This window comes from Mytilus galloprovincialis, chromosome 6 (assembly GCF_965363235.1).
Source record: "Mytilus galloprovincialis chromosome 6, xbMytGall1.hap1.1, whole genome shotgun sequence".
Taxonomy (NCBI): domain Eukaryota; kingdom Metazoa; phylum Mollusca; class Bivalvia; order Mytilida; family Mytilidae; genus Mytilus; species Mytilus galloprovincialis.
This window is the reverse complement of record NC_134843.1, coordinates 3864793-3892480: the sequence shown is the minus strand read 5'-3', so window position 1 is coordinate 3892480 and position 27688 is coordinate 3864793. Positions and strand designations below refer to the sequence as shown.

Genomic DNA, 27688 nt, shown 5'->3' with positions numbered 1-27688 from the left:
CCTTTTTTTGTCGCCTTATTCCTAAACTGTTGTTTAGTAAAACTAAAGTTATAGTGCGAAAACCAATGTGTCTTCGGAAGACGATGATGACGACGCCAACGTCATACCAATATACGACCCCAAAAATTTTTTGCAGTCGTATAAAAAAACTCCCTTTGACCTTAATTTAAACCTAAACACAGGCATAACAAATTTCATTTCAAGCTTCATAACTCAGAAGTAATTTCAGACAAAATATTTTCCTATCTGCTTAAAAAAACACTTTCTTCAGTGTCTAGATGTATTTAAATTGTATCTGTATAGAGTGTCTGTATTTGGAATTAAGTAACAGTTTGGTTATAAACAAATTGTATGTACTATGTAAACTACTTATCCAGTTAAGTTATGGGTTAAATATTTACTCTATACTATGTGACAAGTGGATAAGGTCAAGTTTTAAACTTTTTATCACAACTAATCCTAATTAAAGTTTCAATGTGTATTTTAACTCAACATCCGCAAAAATGAAAAATAAAGGACATTTAAAAGTCAGATGATAGCAAGAGGGCAATCAAAAACCATAAAGAAGGATGTGAATCAGCGAAAATGACAAACATTTGTGATCCTCTTGTATTTGATTACAAGCTAATATCCTAAATTTAGCCAACATGCAATGCATTTTATGATTACTTCTTACTTAATATTTAAGAAAGAGGCTAAAATCATTTCCTCTTGCAGTGGCGGATCCAGAACTTTGCCTAAGGGGGGGCCCGCTCCAGTCATGCTTCAGTGATTCCCTATATAATCAACCAAATTTTTCCCACGAAAGGGGGGGCCCAGGCCCCCCAGGGCCCCCCCTGGATCCGCCTACGTCTTGAAATGCATCAACATACTTATCCATACATGTGTTCAGTTGCAGAATTATTAATTTCACAACAAAAACGAATTGGTGCCCATATAAGAGACCATGTCCTACTCAAACTTATATGTCAAGGTTCAATGAACCACAAAATCTGGGTTAAGGCACCAATCTGACCTATTAATTCATAACATACTGAGTATGTGTACTAGGTTTCAAGTTAATTTTCAAACTCCTTGTAGGGAAATAGATTGTCCAATTGTTTTCATGAATCCATTACTTGCAAATAGCTCACATTGAAAAAGGGCACTTTGAAATTAAATTACAAATTGAAGCCTTGTTACATATTTTGAAGCACAAAATCATTTTAATACAGAACCTCTCCCAGTGTTAAATCTGCAGCCAGTTTTTAAGTTGATAAGTTATTCCTTATTAACAGGAAGATAATAAAGCACCAACTTCCTGTGTCCGTATGTATTACCCGTTTGAAGTTTATAATTAACATATTAATACCATACATGGTTATATTACAGCTTTACAGCTAATACATTAATGCTAGCAAGACAAATTTTTGTTTGGCTTGCTTGCTTTGCTTGTATCAATGTTTGCTCAAGCATGGCAATTAAGGTAGGCGGGGCTTCAGCTTGTTTACATCATACTTAAATTTTATTGGACGGTTATGTTTGAAGTTAAGGACACTAAATTTTAAACATCACAGGATGACAAATATAAAGCGCAATCGTAGAAATGGAAGCCAAAAAATGTATTTGTTTTTTCTCGAAGATATGCATTTTCATCATCCAACTGAAAAGACTGTGGTCAAGTACTTTTAGAAAAGCAAAATAACTATTCGAACACACCTACTCTGATTTAGTGATTCATTACATAAGTATTTCATTTGACCCATATATTTCATCTTTTAGTACTGTAATTTTTTTTATGTTATAAAGTCAACCTGTAGCTTTGCTATATAAAAATGATAGAATCTGAAGCGAGATGATGTATCAAATGTTCTTCCTTTGTGCGTTTTTTAGACAAATTATTCATCTCAAACACACCCTAACATAATTTTTAAAAGTTAATAGAAACAAATAAAATAATAATTTTCTTCTCATATACGAAGTGTTTTATTGGAAAAAAAACATTTGCATAAGTTTTCAATTTATCTATAACATAGTTAAGCAGAACAATTAGATATCAAGTCGACGACATGGTTATCTATCAAGTTGGATGAAGAAAATGCATAACCTCGATTTTTTTTAAAAAATTACCACGGACGGAGAACATGTCAATCTATAAGTTCGGTTATTTCCGTGTCTGTCCTTCCATTATGTGACTCATGAAATTTTAAAAAAAAAATTCGTAACAATTTTATCAAAAAGAGAAAAATTAGTGCACCTTCTTATGTTAGGGTGTGTTTGAGATGAATATTTTGTCTTGAAAACGTGCAAAGCAAGAACATTTGATACATCATCTCGCTTCAGATTCTATCATTTTTATATAGCAAAGCTACAGGTTGACTTTATAACATAAACAAATCACAGTACTAAAAGATGAAATATATGGGCCAAATAAAATACCTATGTTATGAATCACAAAATCAGAGTAGGTGTGTTCGAATAGCTATTTTGTTTTACAAAAAGTACTTGACGACAGCCTTTTAAGTTAGATGATAAAAATGCATATCATCGAGAAAAAAAATACAATTTTTTGGCTTCCATTTCTGCGATTGCGCTTGATATTTGTCATCCTGTGATGTTTTAAAATTTAGTGTCCTTAACCTCAAACATAACGGCCAATAAGATTTAAGTATGATGTAAACAAGCTGAAGCCCCGCCTATCTTAATTGCCATGCTTGAGCAAACATTGATACAAGCAAAGCAAGCAAGCCAAACAAAGATTTGTCTTGCTAGCATTAATGTAAAAGCTGTAATTTCCCTATTCCCAAACATTTCAATCAACTGGTCTATAAAAACATTGACAATTGTATTATTCTTTAATTTTTTTTGTGTCATTGCAAACGATGGGAATAAACTAGGACAGAAAGTTTGAGGGAAAATTTATTAAAATCTGATTGTTAAGTTTAGGAGCAGTATACTGTATTGTTATTGAACTGACCTCAATATTTTACATTGACCTAAAAATGTTACATACAAAAAACAAACAATGTTTACACCAAATAAATTCACTCTGTCCGCATTCCAGTTCATTATATTACTTTTCATTTTAATAAACAAAAGAACGTTCAAAACATGAATATTGAATATCTTTTGGTAAAACAATAACGCTGAAACAAGCTAACTAATAAGCCATTAGGGATTTCATTTACAAGTGGGTCTGGAGTCAAATCTTACTTTCATGATACTAAAGAAAACTTATTACTTCAATTATATAAATGAACTATATAAACTCTCAAGTAAATTTTGGATGAAAATATCCTATATATACAGATGTAAATAGTAATGAAGCATGTATTTATACAGGTCTCACATTACATGATTCCTATTAAATTTGCTTTGGTTTACAGTATCTGAAGGTTTTTTAATCTCCCTTTTTTTTATGCAAATCAAGTTGAACATATGAATATAGATATTTTATAAGAAGATGTGGTATGAGTACCAATGAGACAACTCTCCATCCAAGTCACAATTTGCAAAGTAAGCCAATCTGTACAATTTCACAGTTTTGGGAACTTCTTGTACCCTTAATTAATCTCTTATTTTTTTTTACAAATGGTCAGTTGTGTATTAGTCTAGACCAATACTGGACAGAATACAATTATGTATGGTCATCAGGTGCAAATAATGGCCATAAGGTTTTATAGATTGGTCACTTGCACTGGACATTTTTATTAACTGATATTAACAGACAATTTGACATGATAGATATATCAGTGGGCCTTAGGGTCTAACTGATCAATATATAATGTCAAAAATCACTTTCCACAAAATAGAAAAGCCTACCTGACCATCTATGACTTGAGGGAGATTTTATCACAAATTGTGTGAAAAGTCATAAGTGTTTCTCGTTTCTCGTTTTTTTATATAGATTAGATCGTTGGTTTTCCCGTTTGAATGGTTTTAAACTGGGTTTTTTTTTGGGGCCCTTTATAGCTTGCTGTTCAATGTGAGCCAAGGCTCCGTGTTGAACACCGTACTTTGAACTATAATGGTTTACTTTTATAAAATGTGACTTGGATGGAGAGTTGTCTTTACGTTTAGTTTTCTGCATTGGCTAGAGGTATAGAGGGAGGGGTTGAGATCTCATAAACATGTTCAACCCCGCCGCATTTTTGCGTCTGTCCCAAGTCAGGAGCCTCTGGCCTTTGTTAATCTTGTATTATTTTTAATTTTAGTTTCTTGTGTACAATTTGGAGTTTAGTATTGCGTTCATTATCACTGAACTAGTATATATATTTGTTTAGGGGCCAGCTAAAGGACGCCTCCGGGTGCAGGAATTCCTCGCTGCATTGAAGACCTGTTGGTGACCTTCTGCTGTTGTCTGCTCTATGGTCGGGTTGTTGTCTCTTTGACACATTCCCTATTTCCATTCTCAATTTTATTGTTCGCAATTTAATTTACATATCCAACTTAAAATTGAATGATGAAACACTTACCAACTACCATAAGTGTGAATTCAAATCCTTTTTTAACAGATTTTCTATAAACTTGGTTCGGTAAATTAGCAAATCCAACATATCCTTCCAACTCTTTCGATCCTGCGTCTCCTCCTCCATGTTTTCTTTCTTTATGGTGTTCTTTCTCTCTATCGTCATCTTTAGAAGCTATTGGTTCTCTAGTTCTTTCCTCTCGTCTTTCACGATCAGCTGCAAATCTTGCTGCTGGATCAAATTTTGGTGCATCTTTGAAAAATGCTTCCCGCTTAGCGTTTAACTGCAAAACAACATAACAACATATAAATAAATGAAAATCTTTAATAAAAAATATATATTATATCTACTGAAAAACTAAGTTTAACACCACATTCTACTAAAAAAATATTGTCATTGAAAACAACAATTTGAGTGGAAGAAACTGACAAACCATGCATGATCTTGTGATTTAGATCTTTCCTGATGTACAAGTCCAAATTAAAATCAGTATGGTGATGTGACTAGATATAAATGCATTTGGGAAAGTTATAAGTTACTAGACTATTTAAGGAGTGTCATATGTAAAATGTCCATTTTTTGGCTGATATTTTGTTGTCTTTTTGTGTGTGAAAGAACCATCAGTTTGTACAAGCAGGTAATGTTATAACTTGCCTCAGAAGTGTGCTTCTGCAGTTCAAAATATGTGAATTGTTACTCATACATTGTACTGATGTTGTGCTGTTACACCACTGTCTCAGGTAAAGGAAGGTTGAATCCCTTTAAACATAGCCCCCCCATATTCTGTATTAGCTTATTCCAAGTAAAGATCCTGTGATTCATCATGAAGCTTACTATGCATTATGGGTTTCCCATTGTCGAAGGTACAGCAACCTATAGGAACCTATAATTGCTAATTTCTATTTCTTTTGGTCTTTGTTGGAAAGTTGTATCATTGTCAATCATACCACATCTTTTTATTATCATTTGTAAAACAAATATGTTTTCTTGCAATTTCTATTGAAGATTATCCCATCCATATGAATAATCCACAAGATTAGAACATATTATACGTATTACATAACTTTTCAAAATACAAAGTACTATATTTCTAGCTTAAATACTACAGAATATTATACAAGTATGGACAAAAAGACAGGGGTACACAATACATGCCAAAATTTCTCATCATGAGGGAATAAAAAAAAAAATACACTCCTCTCCAATTCTAATAGCAGTGACGCTAGTAGGCATTACAATGTACTTCAATCAGTCTGTTGTTGAGGAGCCTCTCCTAACACCTCATTACCCCTGATATATATATATAGAACTACTAGTGATTCATGTCTGATAGGAAAATCTATAGATGGCAAAGAATACATCTATTGTATCTACATTATAAATGGAATACCTTCAGTATATAAGAGATTAACTCCAAGTTGAAATCAGTCTAAGAATATCTATAGATCTCAGACTGCATCCATATCATCTACATTATAAATGGAATACCTATCTATAAATTAACTCCCAATATCAGTCTAAGAATACATCATGTATTTGTTCTGTAAAACATCTGCTGATATGCAGTGATTTTTGTAACTCACACATTTATTAGACTGACATACATGTAGGCTCTAATAATAACTCAGCGTTTACAGTATTACAACTAATGAAATATTCATTTACTAAATTTACTTTGTGTGGACACTGGTGCAGTCAAGAACCAATTTTTAATGAAATATTTTTTTAACCTTGTCGTAAAAATAAGTCATTGGTCGTAAATCATAAGATGTTTTGTCAACCCAGAACTGACCATTAAAATAGCTGTATTTTAAACCCTTTTTGTAAATTGTTGTTAAAATTATGCTTCTGTAACTACCTCATGAACCAATTACATACAACAGTTCAAACAACTTTTTTTTTTTACAATTAGGTAAAATAATTGAGTGTTGTGTTACAGCTGGTGTACACCCTTTAGAAAAAGAAATTCAATTATCCCCAAGTTTTGAACACAATGACCTTTACAGTGTAACCTGTGTTATCCACACACACTGGCATGGGGGACCAGAAAATATGACAGATTAAGCAAGGTGTCTGAATACTCAGTTTTTTCTGCAAGAATAGGCATATTTTGTGACCATGAAAAGGTGTCATTTAAAGCAGGATGTTGGAATACTCAGGTGTCTCCGATTAGGCAGGTTACACTGTATAAGTAAAGGATAAGGAAATTCCATGATATCATGTAACCAACAATTTTCTTAAAATATCATTTGTGTTAATCACATTTCAAATCTTGGGATTGTTGGCAAATGTAACAAAAAAGTAGCACAAAATCAACCTTATTCAAGATTTTCTGAATTTATATATTGTAATTGTCAAATTTAAGAATGCACGAAATGTGTGTGTATCTACTATCAGTAATCTTAGACAACAAAGTCGCTTTGTCTTCAAATCAGAAATAAATGGAAATAAATTGTTCAATTGAAAGCTTACAATGCTGACTTATGCATTTTACAAAAAAATCTAGGATAAACTTTATCAAACAATATATTTAGCAAAGAAAAAAAGTATAGGTCATGGTGACCTATTTTTTACAGTACAAATTTAAATAATTTCCTATAGAATCTTTCATGCAAAATTGGTACACACCAGAGTGTCATCATTTTACAAACACAAGGTCCAGGGGAATACAAAGTAATACCAATTAAGTGCACCAGTACAACAGTATTTTATCATTGGGAAATTACTTCTACAATGACCTAGGCCAAAGTACTTCACCATTCACTCTGTGTAAAATCTGGCAGATGGTCATTGCCTGACTACTAAAGAATGTTGATTACATTCTGACCACAATACAACATTTATTTAATAAGTTACTTCATTCCTAGATTGTTCAATAAACTGATCAGAGGGGCTATAATGGATTTAACTGAATACCACCATCAAAGACATTATTATGACTTTAGAATCCTCTCCCAATAAATTGAAACATGAATATAATGTCAAGTTGACCCGAGTTTTAAGAAACTGAAATATTATCATTTTTCACAAATTTAAGGAGGGTAACTTGAGAAATATACGAATACTATCAATTATTTTCAGTTTCTTAAAATTTGCAAAATCCATCAACTGAATAAGACAGAAAAGGATTTTCCACAAATTTCCTGCCATTACACTATAATTATTTTAAAATCATTTAAGAAAATTATGTTTTTTACAAACAAGGGGTCAATAATGATCCAGCTGTTTAGAAGTATCATATGTTTAATTTTTCAAGATAAATTGTTCACCTCTGTGTAAGGTCAACTAACCCTATCCATCATATGACATATATTTCTGAATAGGACATAACTGAGTTTTAAGATTTATATAAGTAGAAGATTTAGACCTACAAAACACATCAATAAATTTACATTCCAAACACCAATTTTACACCTTTATAAGACATGGGGCACCTGTTTAATGATAGGTATAACCCTTGACTGATGTATCTCTTTTGACACCAAAGTACACTATTGCCATAAAATAGGGGAGTGACCCATGGCTTTTGTGTCTTTATTTACTATTAAAGACATTTTGTTTATTATTAAATGTCTGTAAAATTAACTTAAATTACATTTTGTATTTAATGCGAAAATTCTGGGGGAAAATGACCTAATTAATGAGTAATTAAATGATTTTGTTCTTACCTGAGTTGTCATATTGAACTATACATCCGATCTCACACAAAACATAAAACTGATTAAACGACCTTCACCCTCTCCTATACACAATATGATTCACCAACTTTACTCTCCATTCATAGTATTACTCCTTGGCACACTAAACCGAGCGACACACTAAACCAGGCGATATATTGTCTGAATTAAACAGGAAATAATGGTGTCTAGTCCTCGACCCTAATAAGGATGCTTACTGAGTCAGCTAGGAAAGGAAAGTATTGATATTCTGTCAGAACACTCTCATACAATGTCTCAAGGCTAATTGTTCTGGATAGAAATATTACTTAATTTTCAATAGACAGGATCAATGAAACATCAATCTTTAGGGGTTTTGTTCATTCAGCCAAATAATCATTAAATTAAATCCATGTTCTGGATGTAAATAGAATTACTACAAACCCCAATGTATTACACAAATGTATGAAGATAAAGCTTTGATAGCAAATAATAACATTGTATGGGTTAATGGTTGGTACAAAGAAACAGAATAAATATAACTGACTAACGAGAATACCTTATGTTCAGGTGTGATGTAAAAAAATGTTCCTACAAGTTAAGTAGATTTCTCAAGCCATTCAGTATATATACGTCTGAGCCAGTGACAACTTTACAACAGATTTAAGCGAAAGCAAATTTACAGATCTAACATTGTTGGGTTGATGTTTAGACGAGTTGTATGCTATATCTAAATATATACAGGCCTATTAATCAAACCAAACAATGTCCACTGCCAGATCCAGAACTTTTAATAAGGGGGGCCCTCTCCAGTCCTGCTCCAGTGATTCTCTGTATTATCAACCAAATTTTCCCAAAAAAAAGGGGGGGCAGGGCCACCAGACCCCACTGGATCTGCCTAAGATGTCATTTCCAACCTCTAACTATTATGAGACAATTTTAAAATAACCTTTTTTTTTATTTCACTTTTTTATTTCATTGTACATTAATAATTAGTGCAGAAAACTTTTCTACTTTTTTATTGAAATAAAAAAACATGATCTTATTTTATGGTAAAGCATGATAATTCAATATATATAATATCTTGGTGTAAGTATGTATAATTATTTAATAAATGTCATACTTTTTCCTCTCATCAAAGATATAATACTAGTCATTTCAGATGACATACATGTTAAACGTAAGTTCTAACTGATCTAATTAAGCCTAAAATGTAGTTCTAAAGCAGCAAAGATGGCAATGAACTCCACTTGATGAATCCCAATACCAATTCAAAGTATAATGGAGTTCCACATAATAATATATTATCAAAGTAGATAAGATTTATGAAATGTAGAAATACATGAATTGGATTCTCATTCCAATATGAAAGATGACAACATGCAAAAAAGATTATCAGATTTGAAATATGGGGAAACTATTTATCATCATTCTGGAGATTTCCATTCCATGATGACTTATGGCATTAACATGCCAAATTGCATGACATTAGAGGCAAAGCATAACCATATCAAGTGTGAAATATACTGGTTTGTTAGAGTGACCAATATTTGGGAGAAACAAATATACCTTTGTCTAGATTTATGTATCTACATCTCAAATTATTTGAAATAATAAACCTTATATTCAACTGTAAATGTAGTTTGATATGCATTCAAATGAAATATACAAGTAGCTCAAATGGCTGAATGACTGCAAGTCTGAGAAGAGGTTCCCAACAATCAGTCAGTAAAGGTGCATCTCCAAAAACAGATCCTCTGCGGTTTTAAAGCTTTATAAAATAAATGGACAATGTGTTCAAGGGACAATAATGATGATGCTCCTTCTTGCATATAACGTGGTAAGGGACATAACTCGGGAATGGTCAATTTTTCCATTTGCCATTTGTAAAGGGGTATAACTATAGTTTGGCAAAAGTTAAACCACCAAAATTCAAACTTGTGTTTTGTGGTAATAACATTTTGTTGTTTGCAAAGTCTCATCCGATATAATTCTATATTCATTGCAACTGTTTTTCTGATAGGAGGCCAATGTGTGTGTGTAATAAGTATAGCTGTTTTAATAATTGGCATTGAAATCTTTCATATATATGTTATTTTTCGATATTTTATCCCTAAAGAAGCGTTGTGTACAGAGTTTAGCTGACCACATAAATCCTTATGTACGGTGCATAGTTAAGTTGTTATACACTGTACACAAAAACTTTATTTTCATACTCGTTTATTGCCCAAAAAGTTTCAAGGAATGAGTAATTACAGGTAGGTTTATGATTGGTAACTTTTACTTTTGCCCTGTATTAGGTTTCTTTCAGATAAAACATGTAAATGTCTCAACAACTGTATCGAAATTGAAAGTTGGTGTTGACATTCACAACTTTTTGCGCATGTACAAGTTAATTGTTCTTATTAGAATATCAAAGTTGTTTTATAAATAAGAAAAAATTGATGCGAAAATTATTTGGGAGCAGGAATTTCAAATGTTGAGAAATGTACATTGAATATTGATAAAGCAAAACAAAGATTTTCGTTACCATTTAAGGTCAAAATCGATCATGTCTGCTTGGTTAGTACCTATATCCTGTGTACTGATGATACACGGTGAAGCAAAGATTGGCTGAAAACTCTTCTTGTTCTACACCTCTTTTTGTATTATGGTCCAACTTTTGAACATAGCATCTACAAGACATACTTTCAATAGTGGTGAATTTCCATACCAAGTGGCATGGGTTAATACAATGTATCTTATGCAAAGAGTGTCATTTTTTATCCATTGTATTATGATTTAACCATGTAGTTCTCATATTTGGAAAAATTGGAAAAAATCCCCATACAACTACATGATAGCAGGTAGACAATTTCAATATTTACAAATCAATCTTTCTTTAAGTCTAAGGGATCTGAGTTGAAAACTTTAAAGATAAGTAACACAAAATGGTACACCATGTTTTGAAAATTTTAGAAATGTTTTTTTTTTTTTTTTTTTTTTTTTTTTTTGGAAGAAAGACTAAGTTTTCAAGTCTGAAAAAAATGCAAAACTGATCCTTAATCTATATAGCAGGTGCACAAATAAATCATGTGTGTATCTTTGAAAACTGTAAGATTTAATTACATAATTTAGGTATGCACTTTTTATACATCCATCCAACAGAAACATATCCCAAACATCACCATACTTTAATCAGGTTTTGACCTTTGTCCAAAATGGTCAACAATAATTACATTATTATAATGTATTGCTAAAATTGTAGGTAAACACTCGTTAATGATAATTGAAACAATACCATTTCTTGATGAAAGGGAAGTAACTCTGTTTACCAAAAATATCTGATTAGAGTGGAACTCCTGTTACAGCTAAAAATGTGCCACTGCAACTATGAAGATTTTACAGTTAAAAAAGTTTATATCCCGAATGGAAAGATCACATGCACTCGTATTTTTCGCAAAGGTCAAAACTGGGCTGTGGGGCATATCTTAAAGAGTTTAAACCTACACTAAAATAATTAATTATTGCACTGACCCTTTCTCTACTTTGAGTCTTCCAGAGAATACAATTTGACTGCTATATAACTGCATTTATACTGGTAAAATACCCATAGTGTGTCACATGAGACAAAACATGATGAAGATATCTGTGAACCAGTAGGTAAACAAAACAAAATATCTTTGAGTATAGAATATCTCCCAAAAAGGAGTAGTTTGTGAATCAGCTAAATTTAGGGGGTGGGGACCAGGGGTTAGGGTATCCAGGCATCAACTTTATGGAGCTTAATTTATGATCAGTTCAGACTTTTTACCTGTCCTACTCAAAATGTCTAGTTTTTCCATATGTTTACAAAGTGCAACTTCTGTTAACTGCTTTTAAGACAAAACAATACAAGATTGTAAGCTACACGTAATGTTACTTTTAAATATTGATTTTTAATTTTAGTTTCTTGTGTATAATTCGGAGTTTAGTATGATGTCCATTATCACTGTACTAGTATACATATTTTTTAAGGGGCCAGCTGAAGGACACCTATGGGTGCGGGAGTTTCTCGCTACATTGAAGACCCATTGGTGGTCTTCGGCTGTTGTCTGCTCTATTGTCGGGTTGTTGTCGCTTTGACACATTCCCCATTTCCTTTCTCAATTTTATAGAAAAGAATTTAGAAAACTGACTCAAATAAATCTAAAATAGTTTCAAAGTTCTGTCTTGAATAAAATGCCAGTATGTATATATTCTGCACTGAAATGATCTTAGATTATAACAGATTTATGTTAACACTTATGATTCTTCGCCCCTGCTCTTGTTTTGACAAATATTACATTTTATGCTCTCAATAAGGTCTGGTGGAAATTTTAATAATGAATTTTTGTTGAAGGACCATTCATATCATATAAAAATATTTCTTCCTCTATAAAAACTATGAAATTTATTGACAACTGCTTATCTCAAGAGCAAAGTGACTCATCTGACATATATAACTAAGAAACACTAAAAAGATTGGATCAAAATAACTGCACTAAACAACATAAAATGTTAATTAAATTTAAAAGAATGTCTATAATATTACTAGCATCTGTGAGCAGGGCTTACAAAATGTGTAACCTTTCCTCCAATGAGTCCATATTATGCAATGACTCTGAAAAGCCCAAAAATAAATGTTCTTGAACCACAAATTCTAGCCTCTATGTCAAAACCCTAATTCAACATCATTGTTTTTTGTTTATATTCTAATCATTTTTTTGTACATATCGGTTCTAAAAATGGGCTGGAAATTTGTTAATTTTAAGATTAAGTTTGCATATCTCACAGAATAATGCCTAGTGAATTCAAAACTTGGAATGCAATTCAATTGGACAGTAAGGGTTGTGGAAGAAGACATGTGTTATTGCATCATGGTGATGAGTAAATTTGTCGTTTTTTTTTTATACATATTATGTATAATAAGGAATGTAAGAGTTTACCTGAGGTTGTAAAACAAAGAGTGAAATGTATGATAACTCTGATAAAGTGATTATCAGTAATATGCATAAGGAAAATAATACACCAGACTTAAGGGCATACGATACAGTTACAGGGGATGTAATGACGTTGCTAACGTAAAATGTTATTTTCGCGACGTCAAACTATGACATATCGGGAAAAGATGCATTTTTCGACTATTTTTTATCATTCAAACTGATTTAATTTGAAAACGAGTGCATGGACCCCTAATTTTTAAAACGACCTTTTGTTTCATTTTGCAGGGAGAATATGTGGACCAAATTTTATAAAACTGCAAATAGAGGATTTTTTTTAATTTTGATAAATATACAGCAAAAAAATACGATTTTTTCTTAATTCATAACCATTTGATAAATATGAGTTATTTCTGAATAAAAAATGCATATTTTTTTAGGATACTTGTTAAATACAAAAATTACAAATTATCTAACAAAAATTTTTTTGTGTTTATCTCTTAAAACAAAAAAGTTATGGCTTTCTTTCGAAAAGGAAAATACAGCCACAAATCTGAATTTTGAGCAAATATACAAAATTTTGACCTCGTTTAACTCAAAAAGTAGCGCATGAAGGTATATTTTTTCTTATATATTTGATTTAAGCAGGCAAAAACTAGCCTATATGGAAATTTTCATCAAACTGTAAATACAGGATCAAAACTGTATCGTATGCCCTTAAAGATTGTTATAGGTCAGTGAAGATTGGCTAGACTTTAAAAACACATTGTCTCTTGTCTGCAAAATACATGCACACAAATCAAAAGTTTTCATTCAATAAATTCCTAATTTGTTACACTATTCCTGACTTTATCCTCGTTTAAATCAACAATATTTTATATTGAATACTAGCATGACTAGACTAGGACTTTGGCCAGTATTCAAATAGTCAATAGTAAGACATACTATAAATAGACTCTCGTAAGGACAATTAAATGTACATAAAGAGATAGTGCATAACAAACATGTGCATAACGACATTAAAAGTGTGGTGTGTTAAACTTTAATCTTGGAGTAAGTCTTTGGACAAGAGGTTAATATACAGGGGCGGATCCAGCAATTTTTAAAAGGGGGTTTTCCAACCCAGGATAAAGTGGAAGATTCCAACTATATGTCCCCATTCAAATTCATTGATCATCAAAAAAAAGGAGGGGTTCCAATACCCAGAACCCTCCCCCTGGATCCGCCAATGATATAATGTACACAATGATAGGAAACTGTCACTCCCAAGCTGGTTTCTAACCACACATCATACCTCCATAGTTAGCTCATACTGTTGTCTTTCTTTTGTCATCTGTAGTTCAAGAAGATGTGAAGGGTCGTTTGTTTGTATGTAATTAAACAACTTTTGTAAAACCTGACAATGTAGTAGATTCTAGTAATACTTCAACATCTATAATCATTTCAATACAACAGTGATAAGAGAAATGAAGGAAGGAGAGAGAGAGAGAGAATGGCTGAAAGATGGCAAAGGTGTCAATGACAGGTAGATTTACTGTGGATTCATTTATTTTCAGGCCTTATTTTACTTTAAGGGTCCCTACTTTAAGGTAAGGGTTCATTTGCCGTTATGGTTACATGTGTAGGTTTTTCTAGGTTAGGTTTAGGGAGAGTGTAAGGATGGTTCACCTGGTAGTAAAGCTCTACATGTATATGGGTTAGGACTCCTAAGGAAGGAGACCTAATTTCATCAGTATAAGTTGTTGCATATCTATAAGGAAATTATGTATTTCCTTCGATAATTTAATTTGCTTTAAATGTCGTAAATTCTGCAAATAAAGTAAATTTATATTTAGTTGAACACTTGAATGGATTATAGCGCACATGTGAAGTCCATGATAGATTAAGTTATAACTGTCATAAGGTAGAAAAGATTAACTTGATTAATCATGATTTAAGATTTAACAGAAAGGAAGAATTCAATCAAGACCCATGCATGTTTCTGTATTGGAATAAGTGAGAGAAGAAGGTCAAAGATTTGTATATCAGTTACACCTTCAGATAACAGTAGCCATTATAATTGACCATTAACAATAATCTTAAACCAATAAACACTTATCTGATGTCTATAAACACTGAGGCTAGTTGGTAATTGGATTTGTATACTGACCACTGAGATAAGTAAACAAAGTTGGGTATATATCTTCCCTCAAGATCTTGAAAACAGTTAACATCAAGATTTACACCTAATACGTGTATATCATTATTTTTTGAAAAAAACTAAATATTATTAGCAAACACTTATAAAATTGCATTCTTAAATGACTTAAAAGGTATGAGTCACCTTTCAATTGCCCTACAACATGTGGTTTAGGGATAGTAACAAAGGAATGCATTTAAATGGGATTAAATCTATAAATACTCAGTTTTCTTTTAACAATATAGTACTTGTAAACCATTGTAGCCAAAAAACAAAATGAAACAAGAACAAAAAATACAATTCATAGTGAAATTTAAATGTACGGGTATATACAGTAATTACATGTAAAATAACTGCTGGTAAAACTGCCTCTTTTCATAAAATATGAAGGAAAGAAAAAAACACACAATTAGAAATAAATCTGAAGATACATATGTACCGTATACCCTGGTACCCACCCTTTCCCTGAATGTATATGAAAGACATGCACAGCTAAAGTCAAGACAAGACAAACGAATATACATACAGCTGGTGGACTTACTGCCGGCTTTGGTGGCAAGTCCTTGACTGAGTCCGGAGTGGAGGCCTTAACCCCTACACCAGTCATGGACCCCACACTACTAGCAGGAGAAGGAGTCTCAGATTTATCCCCATTTGTCTCATGACTATGTGGTAGTGTTGCTGCTCTTTCTACTATTGGACTTGAAGATACAACTTTCGGTTTATCAACATCATCCTTGCGAAAACTTGATTTTAGAAGTCTTGTTCTCTCCGCCACTGAAGGAGGTTTCTCTGGAAGGGGTGGAGCTGGTCCTCTACCTGTGCCTGATTGTGTCATAGGTGTACTGGCAGCCATGTTGTTTGTCAGAAGTTCATCAAAGTGGAAATTAATTACTTCAACACACTAGCAATACTCAATCCAGATGTTGAAAATAGATCACAAACAATAATCAACGAAATCCTAAATTAAAACACACAAATTGTTGTGAAGTCTAATTAACGCCTAGCACATGTAAAAGTCATTAAACTTTAGACAGAGGCACCTTATACACTGCCAAAATATTCCTCCTCCTAAAAGTTTGAGGTGAAATTTAATCTCCTGGTGAGTGCAGATAAATCTACATCATACACACATAAGACTGATTGATAACAAACAGACTTTCTCTAACATACACAGGATGTGTTTCCCTCAAACAGAAGTCATTTCCTCTGGCACAGTGTAAACATGAGACAAACGTCAGATACAAATATTGATCAACATAAAAAATGGATCTTGACTTTTTAAATCTTCAAAATATCTTCAACTTTATTTCATACGGTTAAATCCTGACAATGGATATTATTTGTGACAATATGCACGGTAAAGAAACAATTACTGGTATTTATAAAGAGCACAGATTTTAATCATTGTTGTGTTCCGATCGTCTGATTGTTGTCCAATTTGGGCGGAGATGATTGTACTAACTTTAGAAAGGATCAATAATTTTGATCCACACTCGGTGAGCTGATAATTAACATTTAAATACAACAATTAATTTGTCCTTGCACCATTGATCCAAGGCTAATCTTGTCTGATCAGCCAAAAAACATTTATACAAGAATTTTATTCTGTGAGTTTTTACACTTGTGATAAAACTTGGGACCTAAATAAATATGGAATATTTTGTTGGATTTATATTCACAGACAAACAGCTGTTTCTTTGTGTTATATCCAGGTGTTCTATACCACCTGATCTGCTTTTAATATCGACAAAAAATTGAACGTTTACAGATTTCTATTTATTCATATTCAAACAATCATTCATTGAAATATTTGAGAATTATATAATCTACTATTTTACTGAGAGAAAAAATCAAGATGGACACATTTACAACTAAAGACTCTTTCTACCAGAAATACACACCTCTAAGTCAAATTTCAGGAAGCATTTATTAAAACATGAATGTCTTTTTATTCAATTTGATGAATTGACATGTTTTCACAATCACACAAAAAATGGAAAGCACAACTACGTTTACACAAATAAATGATTGGTTCTATTTTTATACCCCCCCTTTTTTTTTCTAAATTTAAAGAGCTCTTTTTTGTACAGCTAATTTTTCATCAAGATTTGAATATATATCAATAATCAATCACAATGAACTTTAGTAGTAATTTAAACCCAGACCTTTACGGTTTACAAACTTCATATTATATGCATTGAACCAGGAAATTGAGGTCACTACACTACCCTACACTGATTTGAGATATTTTATATCTTGATCTGTTCTTTAATGGTTACAACTTCTTCACAGACTAATCTGGGATCAATATTTTATAACAATCTAAACTCCTTCCCATTAAAACTATCAATAACCTGAAGTTAGACAGATTACAATAAGCACTACATACCAACTCGAATACTCAAACAGGACCAGTGGCAGATCCAGGGGGAAAACCCCTTTTTCTTGACAATCAATGATTTAAATGGGGACATTAAGTTGGAAGCCTCCCTTTATCCTGGTTTGGGAGCCTGAAATGGCTTGATCCACCCCTGAGGACCTACAAATAATTTGAACCTTTCCTGATTTTATTTGAGAGTTCCTGATTTTATTTTCGAGATTTCCTGATTTTATGTGAGAGAAGTTAATTCGAAGATATTGGATTCAAATGGTGTCAAATTCTTTCAAAGATATAACCTGTTCATCAAAAACAGAACAACACCTTCAATGATTACAAAAACTTATATACTTGCACAAAAACCAGATTTTGTTCTTTTTGTTCTTTAATATTTGTGTATGCAAGGAAGAAAATATGTGCTTCCTGTTTTTGAATTTTCATTCATTAATTTCTATAACATGTGTATTAGATACACTTGTAAGGATGTTAGGCCTATTGGGTGTACTAATTTACAACATAACATTATAATTATAGCAAAATGATAGATTCAGTAGGTCTTTTGGCAATTTGACCTTATTTTATGGTAAAGCATGATAAATGTATATCCATTTACATTTCATGGTGTAAATACATATAAAGCAGGGGTTGAACGTTGATCCAGCCATTTTTAAAAGGGGGTTCCCAACACAGGACAAAAGAGGGGGAGAGGTTCCTAACCAAGGATAAAGACGGGGAGTTCCAACTATATGACCCCATTCAAATGCATTGATCGTAAAAAAAAGGGGGGGTTCCAACCCCCAGGAGGCCACCTCTTGATCTGCAATTTTTTTTCAATTTTTGCCTTCTTTTACTCACTTTCCTATATTAATATAGGTTTAAACCACCTGCACATTTTTTTTTTTTTCAAAATTAAAAATCTGTCAAACTTTATTTATTGTCATCACATCATGCAATGTCTCCCGACAGATTTGACAGGTATTTAGTGGGCTGATGGAATGCATGTCAACCAAGATATATTTCCTAATGACAATCTGAAGATGTGGTATTAGTTACATGTAATGAAAGGTATAAATGAGCTTAATTCCACTCCAGTAATTATACATGCGTCTCATTCTGTCAGCATAATTTTTTTTATCCGCTTACAGAAATACTTAACATAATTGTTAGTATATTATATTGTAAACTACAGGTAGGTCTATTTACATTTAAATTTCTTATTGTTAAAGGTGTGTTTTCACTCAGCGGCGTTTATTTTCAATTTGGAATTATAGGTAATGAAGACACCTTCTAAACAAAATCTCCATTTGATGCTTCACCTCACCATTGAAGAAAAGGGGACAAAATATGAGGTCAAGTTATCGTTGTTGTCTTCTAATAATGGATTCAGACTGTTCAAATCTTAATAAATTATAATTTCAGGGATGAACAAAATATAAATATGCAGAAAATTTGATTGTAACAGCAAACCATTAAGGGATCCAGCCTTATTCAAAAAAGGGGGGGGGGGTCCCAACCCAGGATAAAAGAGAGGGAGAGGGGTATGTTTCCAACCATATGTCTCCATTCAAATGCATTGATCCTCAAGAAAAAAGGGGGGATCCAATCCCAAGAACCCTCCCCCTGGATCCACCCCTGATCATTACTGTCATGCGATCCTGATTTCCATTGAAGTATTTTTTTATAAACTTATCAAGAGGAATGAAGTATGTTTCAAAGTGTTGAATATTGCTTTTTCATAAGTCATACTTCCTGAAGTTATAAAAACTGTCTTTTCTAAAGTTTATGATAACATCCTTATTTTCATCATGTTCATAGTGCACACTTAGAACTACGCTTTCTGAGAGGATATCCAGGAGCAAAATAAATAGTTCATATCGTGTAAATTAAAAATATTGGAAATTTCACTTTTTGTTCAGTCCTTTTTGAAAAATTCTGGGTCTACCTTGTTACACCTACAATGTACATGTAGAAAAAGCTTCACAGATGTCTACTCTTTCAGTTATCATTATGACTGACGCAGGGGTTGTTCTTACTATTTTAATTGCCATCATGCATCGATTAACAACTTTAATTCTGTGCACACGATTCTGGAATACTTGAAGATAAGTAGTCAAAACTCTAGATAAGAAGTAAACATCCACAGAACAAGCAATATGCTGTAACAGATGTCTATACGGATTTTGATTATGAAACATGAGGCTTCTAAAACAGACAGATTTTACTGACAAGCTTAGACAAAGATAGATCTTAAACAGCTGCCTTTTTCAGGGTGGAGCTTAAGTTTATTAAACTTTTACTTCTGAATGTACCTCACTATGTGTGTAGAATTCATATCTAGATTTTTGAAGAATGTGCAAGCCCTCAGTGTTTTAACAAAGTGAACAAACGCCCAAGAAAACCTTCCAAAAATAGCCGAACGTACATGTAAATAGGTATCATTATACCATAACTATTATCTTTCCAGTGAAACACACAATTATGTTCTTTTCAAAGAATGAGACCAACAGCCTAAAAACTGGCAGAAAATAAGTCTCCCAAGGCCCTTAAATATAATGCACAGTTAACAAGCTGTCCCATATTTCTGACCCAAGGTGCTTTAATAACTAGTATCTCAATTTCTTTGTCCCCAAATTTACCCTGGTGCTAACCAAAAAATCATGGGGGAAATTCTGACTGGTCCAATCAGTAATTAACAACTCTGCTAATATCAAGCTATAGATCAAATTTTGTGAAAAATTCAGGGTTTTTTTTGCATACATTTTTGTACTACAACAATACATGTATTCTCATAATGACAAGTTTCTGGTGATCCTGTGAGAATGCCTTCACATCTTTGTGCTCCTTTATGAAAAATGCCTGCAGGGTCTGTGAAAGATACCAAAAATGGCAATAAAGATCTCTGAATAATCTGTCTTATAAATCCTATAATACATGTACTTTAAGTTTGACCATAGGTCTATAACTGGTTCCTACTAAAGGACTTTAAATATGACATCAAAATCATACTTGTTAATTAACAGCTAATTACACAATCATAGTTTTTAAGTACTATTCAACACTCAGATCATAACCAAAGAAAAATAATAACCGAAGGAAGCACGAAACAAAGCCAATGAACAAAAACAAAGCATTTATGCAAAACAAGTGATCACCTCATAACCGCAATTAATTGCTAACTATTAACATAAAATTCTGACATTTCCGAAAAGATTTGGCAAAAAAAATATCTGGCAACAGAATATCTGATAGTTTTATCAGAAACATTGAACGCTGCATCAGTTTAATAGATGTAACATGATTTACTGTGAAAATGACTAATACGAAAAATATGAAATTGATACAATTTTATCTAATTAACATTGTTATATGTAATTATCAATGTATACTAACCTCTGGTTCGGAAATCTGCAGATTTTCTATAACCTGCGACATTTCTATAACTCCTAAACACTATAATCTCTTACACACAAAGCAGCAGTATATAACAGCGTTTTTATCTCGAACGAAATCTACACCCTCAAATTTTAATTTACATCAAACAGTCTAAAAACAGTAAGCACATTCATCAGTCAGGAAGCATTTATTTCGGTAATAATTCACATCCAGCTATTTACTTCCAGTGTGTATTCGAAGGGAATCTCGACTCCTTGTAGAGTACAGGTGATAAAAAATTACTACCTATTTACAATAGTGACATAAAACATAAATAAAATACTATCTATCTGGTGTCACAGAACAATAGGACGTCACCTAACCATAGACATGTATAGTGTTATTTATTTCAATGAACACTTATTTTATTGCTACCCATGCTAGTCAATTATATAACTGAAATAACCTATTAGATTCTTTACTGATCAAAGGGCTGTCTCAAAAGTTTTAAATATTTATTTAAAAATTTAAAGTCCATAATCACTGAGATGTATATAACCATTAAAATTTAAATCGACATGGAAAATGATGGGTTTCCTTATCTAATGCACCCCAAAAAATCACTAAAAACTAACATTCTATATATTTCTTTGTATCTTTTAAAATGTGCAAACTAATTAATAGTCTGTGACTGAACTTTTACATTCTAAATTTTCAAATTATAAGTGTGGTTTTCCTTTAAATTGCTACTTTCTTCATTTCAGTGAATCTGAGAAGGTTGTTATTGTAATCAGATAAATTGACAACTTTTTTCAAAATAATATAATTTGAAGCTCAAAGTGAACAAAAGTCCTGTATCACTGGTCATTAAACTTATTACAGTATATGAATGTCAAGAGAGAAGGTTTAATATGTTATTTTCAGGTTAATTTCATGAATGATTGTGTACTACATTTTGTACATCTACCTTGGGTTTCAAATCTTTTATCATTATCAACATATTTCGTTCAGATTGCTTAAATTAAACCAGAACATGCACTGTGCCAAAAGTTGCACATTTTTTTTCATGTAGACTATTTTTATTTTGTGTATATTAATTTTATGAATCAAGAAATGTACTTAAAACATTTTTGTATGTCATCCAAAATCTTTCACCCCAGGCTTTTTATTTTTTATGGATCATAACATGTTTTAATAGCAACTTACATGTAATATCAACATAAACCTGCCATTCTTAGTTTGTGTATTATCAGCTCTGCAGATTAAAGCTTGAAACATGGGAGATTTATCAACATTGTGTCTCAGAAGAGAGGGGCCAAGGCCTAACAGTACCATGTACAAAATGTATAATTTGGAAAATGTAAAATACATGTAATAAAGATTTTTTTTTACTCCATCCAACTTCCTTGACCCATAAAAAAAATGTAGCCCATTGAAAATGTGAAATATTTGTAAAGGGAATTCCCCAGCTCTGTAAGTACTTCAGAACTACGTTTATACCTTTTTTGTACTGCATGAAGCAAGCAAGCTAGTTTTATAGGCATGGTGTTTGAATTGGGAAGAGAGGGTCAAGGGAAAGTACATGGAAAATGGTAAAATTTCCCCCTCACCAACCACATCCTACAAATCAAATTCATATAAACTCTTTTGTAACCCATTGCAAATGAAAACTCTTTGAAATTATATTTCCAAACCTTGTCAGCACTGCAAAACATGTACTCATGTGATATTATTGAAAAATATAGTACAAACCTTAACCTCTGGTAAGGACGTATACAAGTGGTGAATTACTATCTATAATTCTACTTACTGTACATGATCAACCAGGACAGCACAGCAACAATATGAAAAGAAAAAAGAAAAGAAAACTTTAGTTACTAAATGTAACATTAGTAAATAATAAACTACTAGTACTAAATGAAGCCATAGTAATAAAAGTATATGATACATGCCAATGGGTCACTAGAGTTCAACATACATGTTCTCTACTTCAATTACCAAAACAAGTTTCTGCAACATATTTACCCTGAGACTATATAAGTGTGAACTAATACACAGGGTTTGAAATTAGCAGGGGCCCACTCGCCAATGGCCCCTAAAATTTGATGTGGGCTACTAAAATTTTGGTTTTACTTATATAGAACTATGTAGCTTGGCCACAAAATTTAAGCTGTGGGCTACCATGCCAAAATTTTAACTTCAGTAGGATATAACTCAAGACAGCTACTGACATTGTTCCTGGTTTGGAAAATGCACAAGCAGGTGTTGGGGTTAATTAAACATTCTTTTCTTCGGATTCAATTTTGATCAGCAAAATAAAAATAGGTATAAATACACACAAAAAAAATCTACCCATATAGAATACCTTCATGCATTTCATTTCAAATAATCTTTTTGTAAGATTGCAATGTTACCATATGCATGTGTGGCCTGAAAAGTGATATATACAACTACTCTTCTGTTGGTAAAATCCCTTTTTACTTAATTGTTCAACTTTTTTTATATTTACTGCAGGGTTGGCCCTGGTTACTCATGCTGTGTGGATGCAGTATAATGTGTACCCGTGAGTTGACTGTACATAGTGTATACCCTTATATTTTTACAGTGAAGTTTTTTTTGCTTGTGAGAGAGCTGTCTACATATTCCATTAAATCACTGTTCTATTTCTTTTACAGTATTCTGTGTGACTGTCATTTGGTCTCTTGTGGAGAGTTGTCTCATTGGCAATCATACCACATCTTCTTTTTTACATATCAAGACTAACTTTATGATTGTTTAAATCAGCCTTAGTAATAAACATCAGAGATGCAACTAATCGTCGGACCTGTCAGACCTAAGGGGCAGAATTTATGCAGGTCCGGCAAAACTCGTTGCTGTGCAGGACCTGATGGCCGTCAATATTTTAGTCTGCTTGGGTCAGCCAAAACTTAATTCCCCGTCGGTCCTGGCAGAGTATTTTGTTTATAAAATTGTGAATTTACAACCACGTTGCATGATTAGATAGAACAACATTCAAGGCTTCCATTACATAATAGAAATCGGGAGTTCAAACTGTTTTAATGATAACTATTATAGCCTGACACCTTCCAAATATCCTTCCTTAAAAAATAAAAATAAAACCTTTTGCAGTATAAATTTCAGTTTTGAAATCGTATGTTTGACATCGTTAATTTATTGAAATATTTATATCAAACGCAGTTATTTAGTTGTAACAGAGAATACACACCATTGGTTTGAAAAATGACGTAACTTTAACCTCCGTAGCAGAGTTAAAAAAAATCTATGGGTCACTGAATATTCACAATATATTTTATTTTTTAAACTTTTCTTTCAAATTAGTTTTAATCCAGAAAAAAGTAAAAACATTGCCTGACTGTACCTTAAGTTGAATATCTATATCCAAATTCAATTAATTAAAGCTGTAATCCATGATCACAAATTGAATGCTTTGTTTACAATTGTTGAAAGCCATGTGCTTTTTAGCGGAAAATTCGGGAAACCCCTCAACAGGAAACAGTTACATTTCATTGTTATTTATAGACATATTACAAAGTTTTTACATAGATTATTTTGAGTGAAAATATAGGTCTGGCAGAAATGTGATGGGTCTGGCAAAACTTCGTACCCTGTAGGCCCCAATGTCTGACAGGAAAAAAAAACTGTTTGCATCTCTGAAACATTAATAGAGTAGATACAACAAATTTATAGCAGTTGGTTATTAATACAAACACATTAATGTATTTTTAGACCAAACTTCGCAACTGGAGTTGGCAAATAGAAGTCCATGTATGTTCCTATTAAAATCCATAATCATTTGACGTTATCCAAGTACTGTAGTAGTTGGATCCCATAAATCACAGATACTAAATGTAAATAAAAGACTCAAAGTACATGTAATTGATTGGCCATGCATGTACCAGATCATATAATAAATTATCTACCAAAACATTTCTTTTAATGTTTCTTTTTTTACCCATGACCTTTTTGTTTTTAACACCATGATAAAACATGATAAAATATTCTTGTTATCATGGTTAATGTTACACCAATGGTTTCCTGGTTGAGTAAATTTTAAAGAAACACAAAGTTTTATCTTTGTTTCATCTTTTTGATGTGTGTTTGTAAACCAAAAAATATTCTCAGTTAAATGTTACATGTGTAATAAATACAAGTCTACTTTTTGTTACAAAAAATGCTGTACTAAAAAGCTGCTCTGACAAAACCAACCCACTAGTTTTTCCTTACAATAATATCTGAGGTGATCAGAAGGTTCTGAATTGACAACAGCCTACATTGTAGCTCATCATTGTCTTGCAGCATGATACTTAACAAGATGTTATTAAATGTAATCATTCTTAGGATATCCTGCATTTATCATGCTTTTTCATTACATAAAATGTAACCTTAAATCGCTGAAAGACCCCTCCTAAATTATTCAAATTTATTATATATATATTAGTACATGTAGTAAATTGCTTAAACAGTGAGAATTTTTCATCGAGGAGCCTCATGCAAGGCTTATGCCAGCTACCAAGGGTCTCTCAACGACCGAGGCAGAGAAAATATACCCTCGGTAAAAAAAATTAATGGGGAATAATGGTGTATCAGCCATCCTTGATCATAAGTGAAATCAGTTTGGGTTCCAACGGCTTTATGGTCAAACCCCTAATATCTATGACATCAGGACATTGTAATCAACTTCACATGTGGCTGCAGAGGTTATATCAAACCCCTTCAGGGAACATCCCACCAGGCTGTGAGGGACTAAGTCACTCTAGAGAAGCTTCAAGTATTTATGTCGCACTCAATTTTCAGTAAAAGTTTTTTAAATTAAAATTTTAGATGACTCCTTTTTATCTTTCAAAACTTTAATATTTTACCCACTTAATATCTATATGCAATTTAAATCTGAGTATCTTTTATTTTCTGATAGATAACAATATTTGATACTTCATTAAAATTTTCTTACTTCATGCACAATGCAAACTGGAATCTGCTTGTATTTTAACTATATGTACATAGTTTAGGAGTCAGTGGGGAACCAGTACAAAGATGTATAAACTACAAAACGTAGTCAGTTTTTCGATCAAGATTTAGGTGTTTCAGGCTGCTAGGCGTACATATGCTTTCTTTTAGCTAAAAGACCTTTACACACTATTTTGAGGAATACTTGATCAAGATTGTGTTAAAGGAAGGGATTTTTTTTACTTCCAAAGTCGTATATGTTTGTAAAATATTAAATACAAATTTTTGCTGTGTCTTAAACACCGTATTTGTTTTTGATTTACAAGTACTTATTTCGATTTACAGTATGACTTTTCCTATGATCTTTTATTGTTATTTTGTCACATTTAAACCATTATGAAGTGTTTGAAAATCATTATATGCATTTCTAAACGACAATTTGATGCTTTGAAACAGATTATCCATGCAAATACAAGAAACAATCACATATGATTTGAAATTAACATATTTTTATAAAATTAAGAATGGAAATTGAGAAAATGTCAAAGAGACAACAACCCAACCAGATAACAAGCGAAGGACACCAATGGGTCTTCAACGCAGCGAAAAAACCACAGCCAGGGGTCCTCAGCTGGCCACTAAATAAAAATGCTTACTAGTTCAGTGAACATGGACGTTATACTAAAATCCAAACATATCAATGAACTAAAATTTTTAAAAGCAAAAGACTAACAAAAGGCCAGAAGCTCCTGAATAGGGACAGGCACAAAAATGTGGCTGGGTTAAACATGTTTTGTGAAGTCTCAACCCTCCCCTTATACCTCTGGCCAATGTAGAATAAATAAACACAGCAATATGCACAGTTTAACTCCTGTGTTGAGTTTAAGTTTACTTTCCAACAAGTGACAAACTGTTTTTCTTTCTGAATTCCTATTAAAAAATTTAAGACCAAAAATAAAGAACCTTTCTGAGCACGCTCACATACATGTACCCAACAAACCCACGGTCACAGGGCAAACAAATCTCACCAGATTCCTAAGTTCAAAGACTAATAACTCTACAAATGTCAACTGATAAAAAATTTCTTGAGGATATGCACATTAACATATTACAGTTGTATGTCCTCATTAACCACAAAGTTTCATGAAATTCTGTTGTGTGTATTCAGAGGAGTTCAATACAATGACAAACGGTTGCAGAAGTAGATTGAGGCAAATACTGGTACATGTAAGCTCAAAGGGGCGTAACTCATGGGGAAAAAATGAATTGTAATTTCCTGTCTATATACATGATCATATTACATGTACATTTGTATATGCACATTTACATAGAATGTTCTTTATATTATATACAATGTTTCATGAAATTCTGTTGTGCTGTTTCAGAGAAAGTTGCGATGACAAGAACAGGACTGACCGACAGACAGGTCAAAAATATTATACCCTCTGCAACTTTGTTGCATGGGGTATAATTTAATATCATTATGATCTTAGCAATGGAAGGCAGTGAAACATTTGATTAATGTCAAATCTTCAATCCATTCAGACCTACGTGTAGCTGCACAAAGTTAGCTCTTATGGTCCTTATGTTAATTTTTGACAATTTGAAAATGTACATTGTAGGTACAAATGTAATTCAGTACAAAAGCATGACAAGGCATTGCAACGACATGTATACCACCTTAGCAGTTGTCATGTAAAAATGCTTTGAAAAATAACAAAAAAACAAAAAAATACAGATTCTTAGAA

At 32.4% G+C, this 27688-nt stretch overlaps 2 protein-coding genes across 11 annotated transcripts in view; one reads left to right on the top strand and one right to left on the bottom strand.

Moving 5' to 3' along the window:
• LOC143078726 (septin-7-like) overlaps window positions 1-21269 on the bottom strand; it is a 54951-nt gene extending 33682 nt beyond the window's left edge. For 6 of the 10 annotated variants that reach the window (XM_076253661.1, XM_076253666.1, XM_076253663.1 and 3 more), the window contains exons 1-2: window positions 15750-16086; window positions 4455-4731 (exon numbers count right to left, since the gene is read on the bottom strand). In XM_076253661.1, the coding sequence (XP_076109776.1) occupies window positions 4455-4731; window positions 15750-16079 (607 nt within the window). In that variant the 5' untranslated portion in view covers window positions 16080-16086. Of the gene's footprint in view, window positions 1-4454; window positions 4732-8116; window positions 8349-14338; window positions 14361-15749; window positions 16087-20993 lie in introns of those variants that run through there. The other 4 variants (XM_076253668.1, XM_076253665.1, XM_076253669.1 and 1 more) reach the window with 4 other exon arrangements.
• LOC143078728 (uncharacterized) overlaps window positions 16620-27688 on the top strand; it is a 39757-nt gene continuing 28688 nt past the window's right edge. The window contains exon 1 of the mRNA XM_076253674.1: window positions 16620-16722. The gene's annotated coding sequence lies outside the window, so the exon portion shown is untranslated. The remainder of the gene's footprint in view (window positions 16723-27688) is intronic.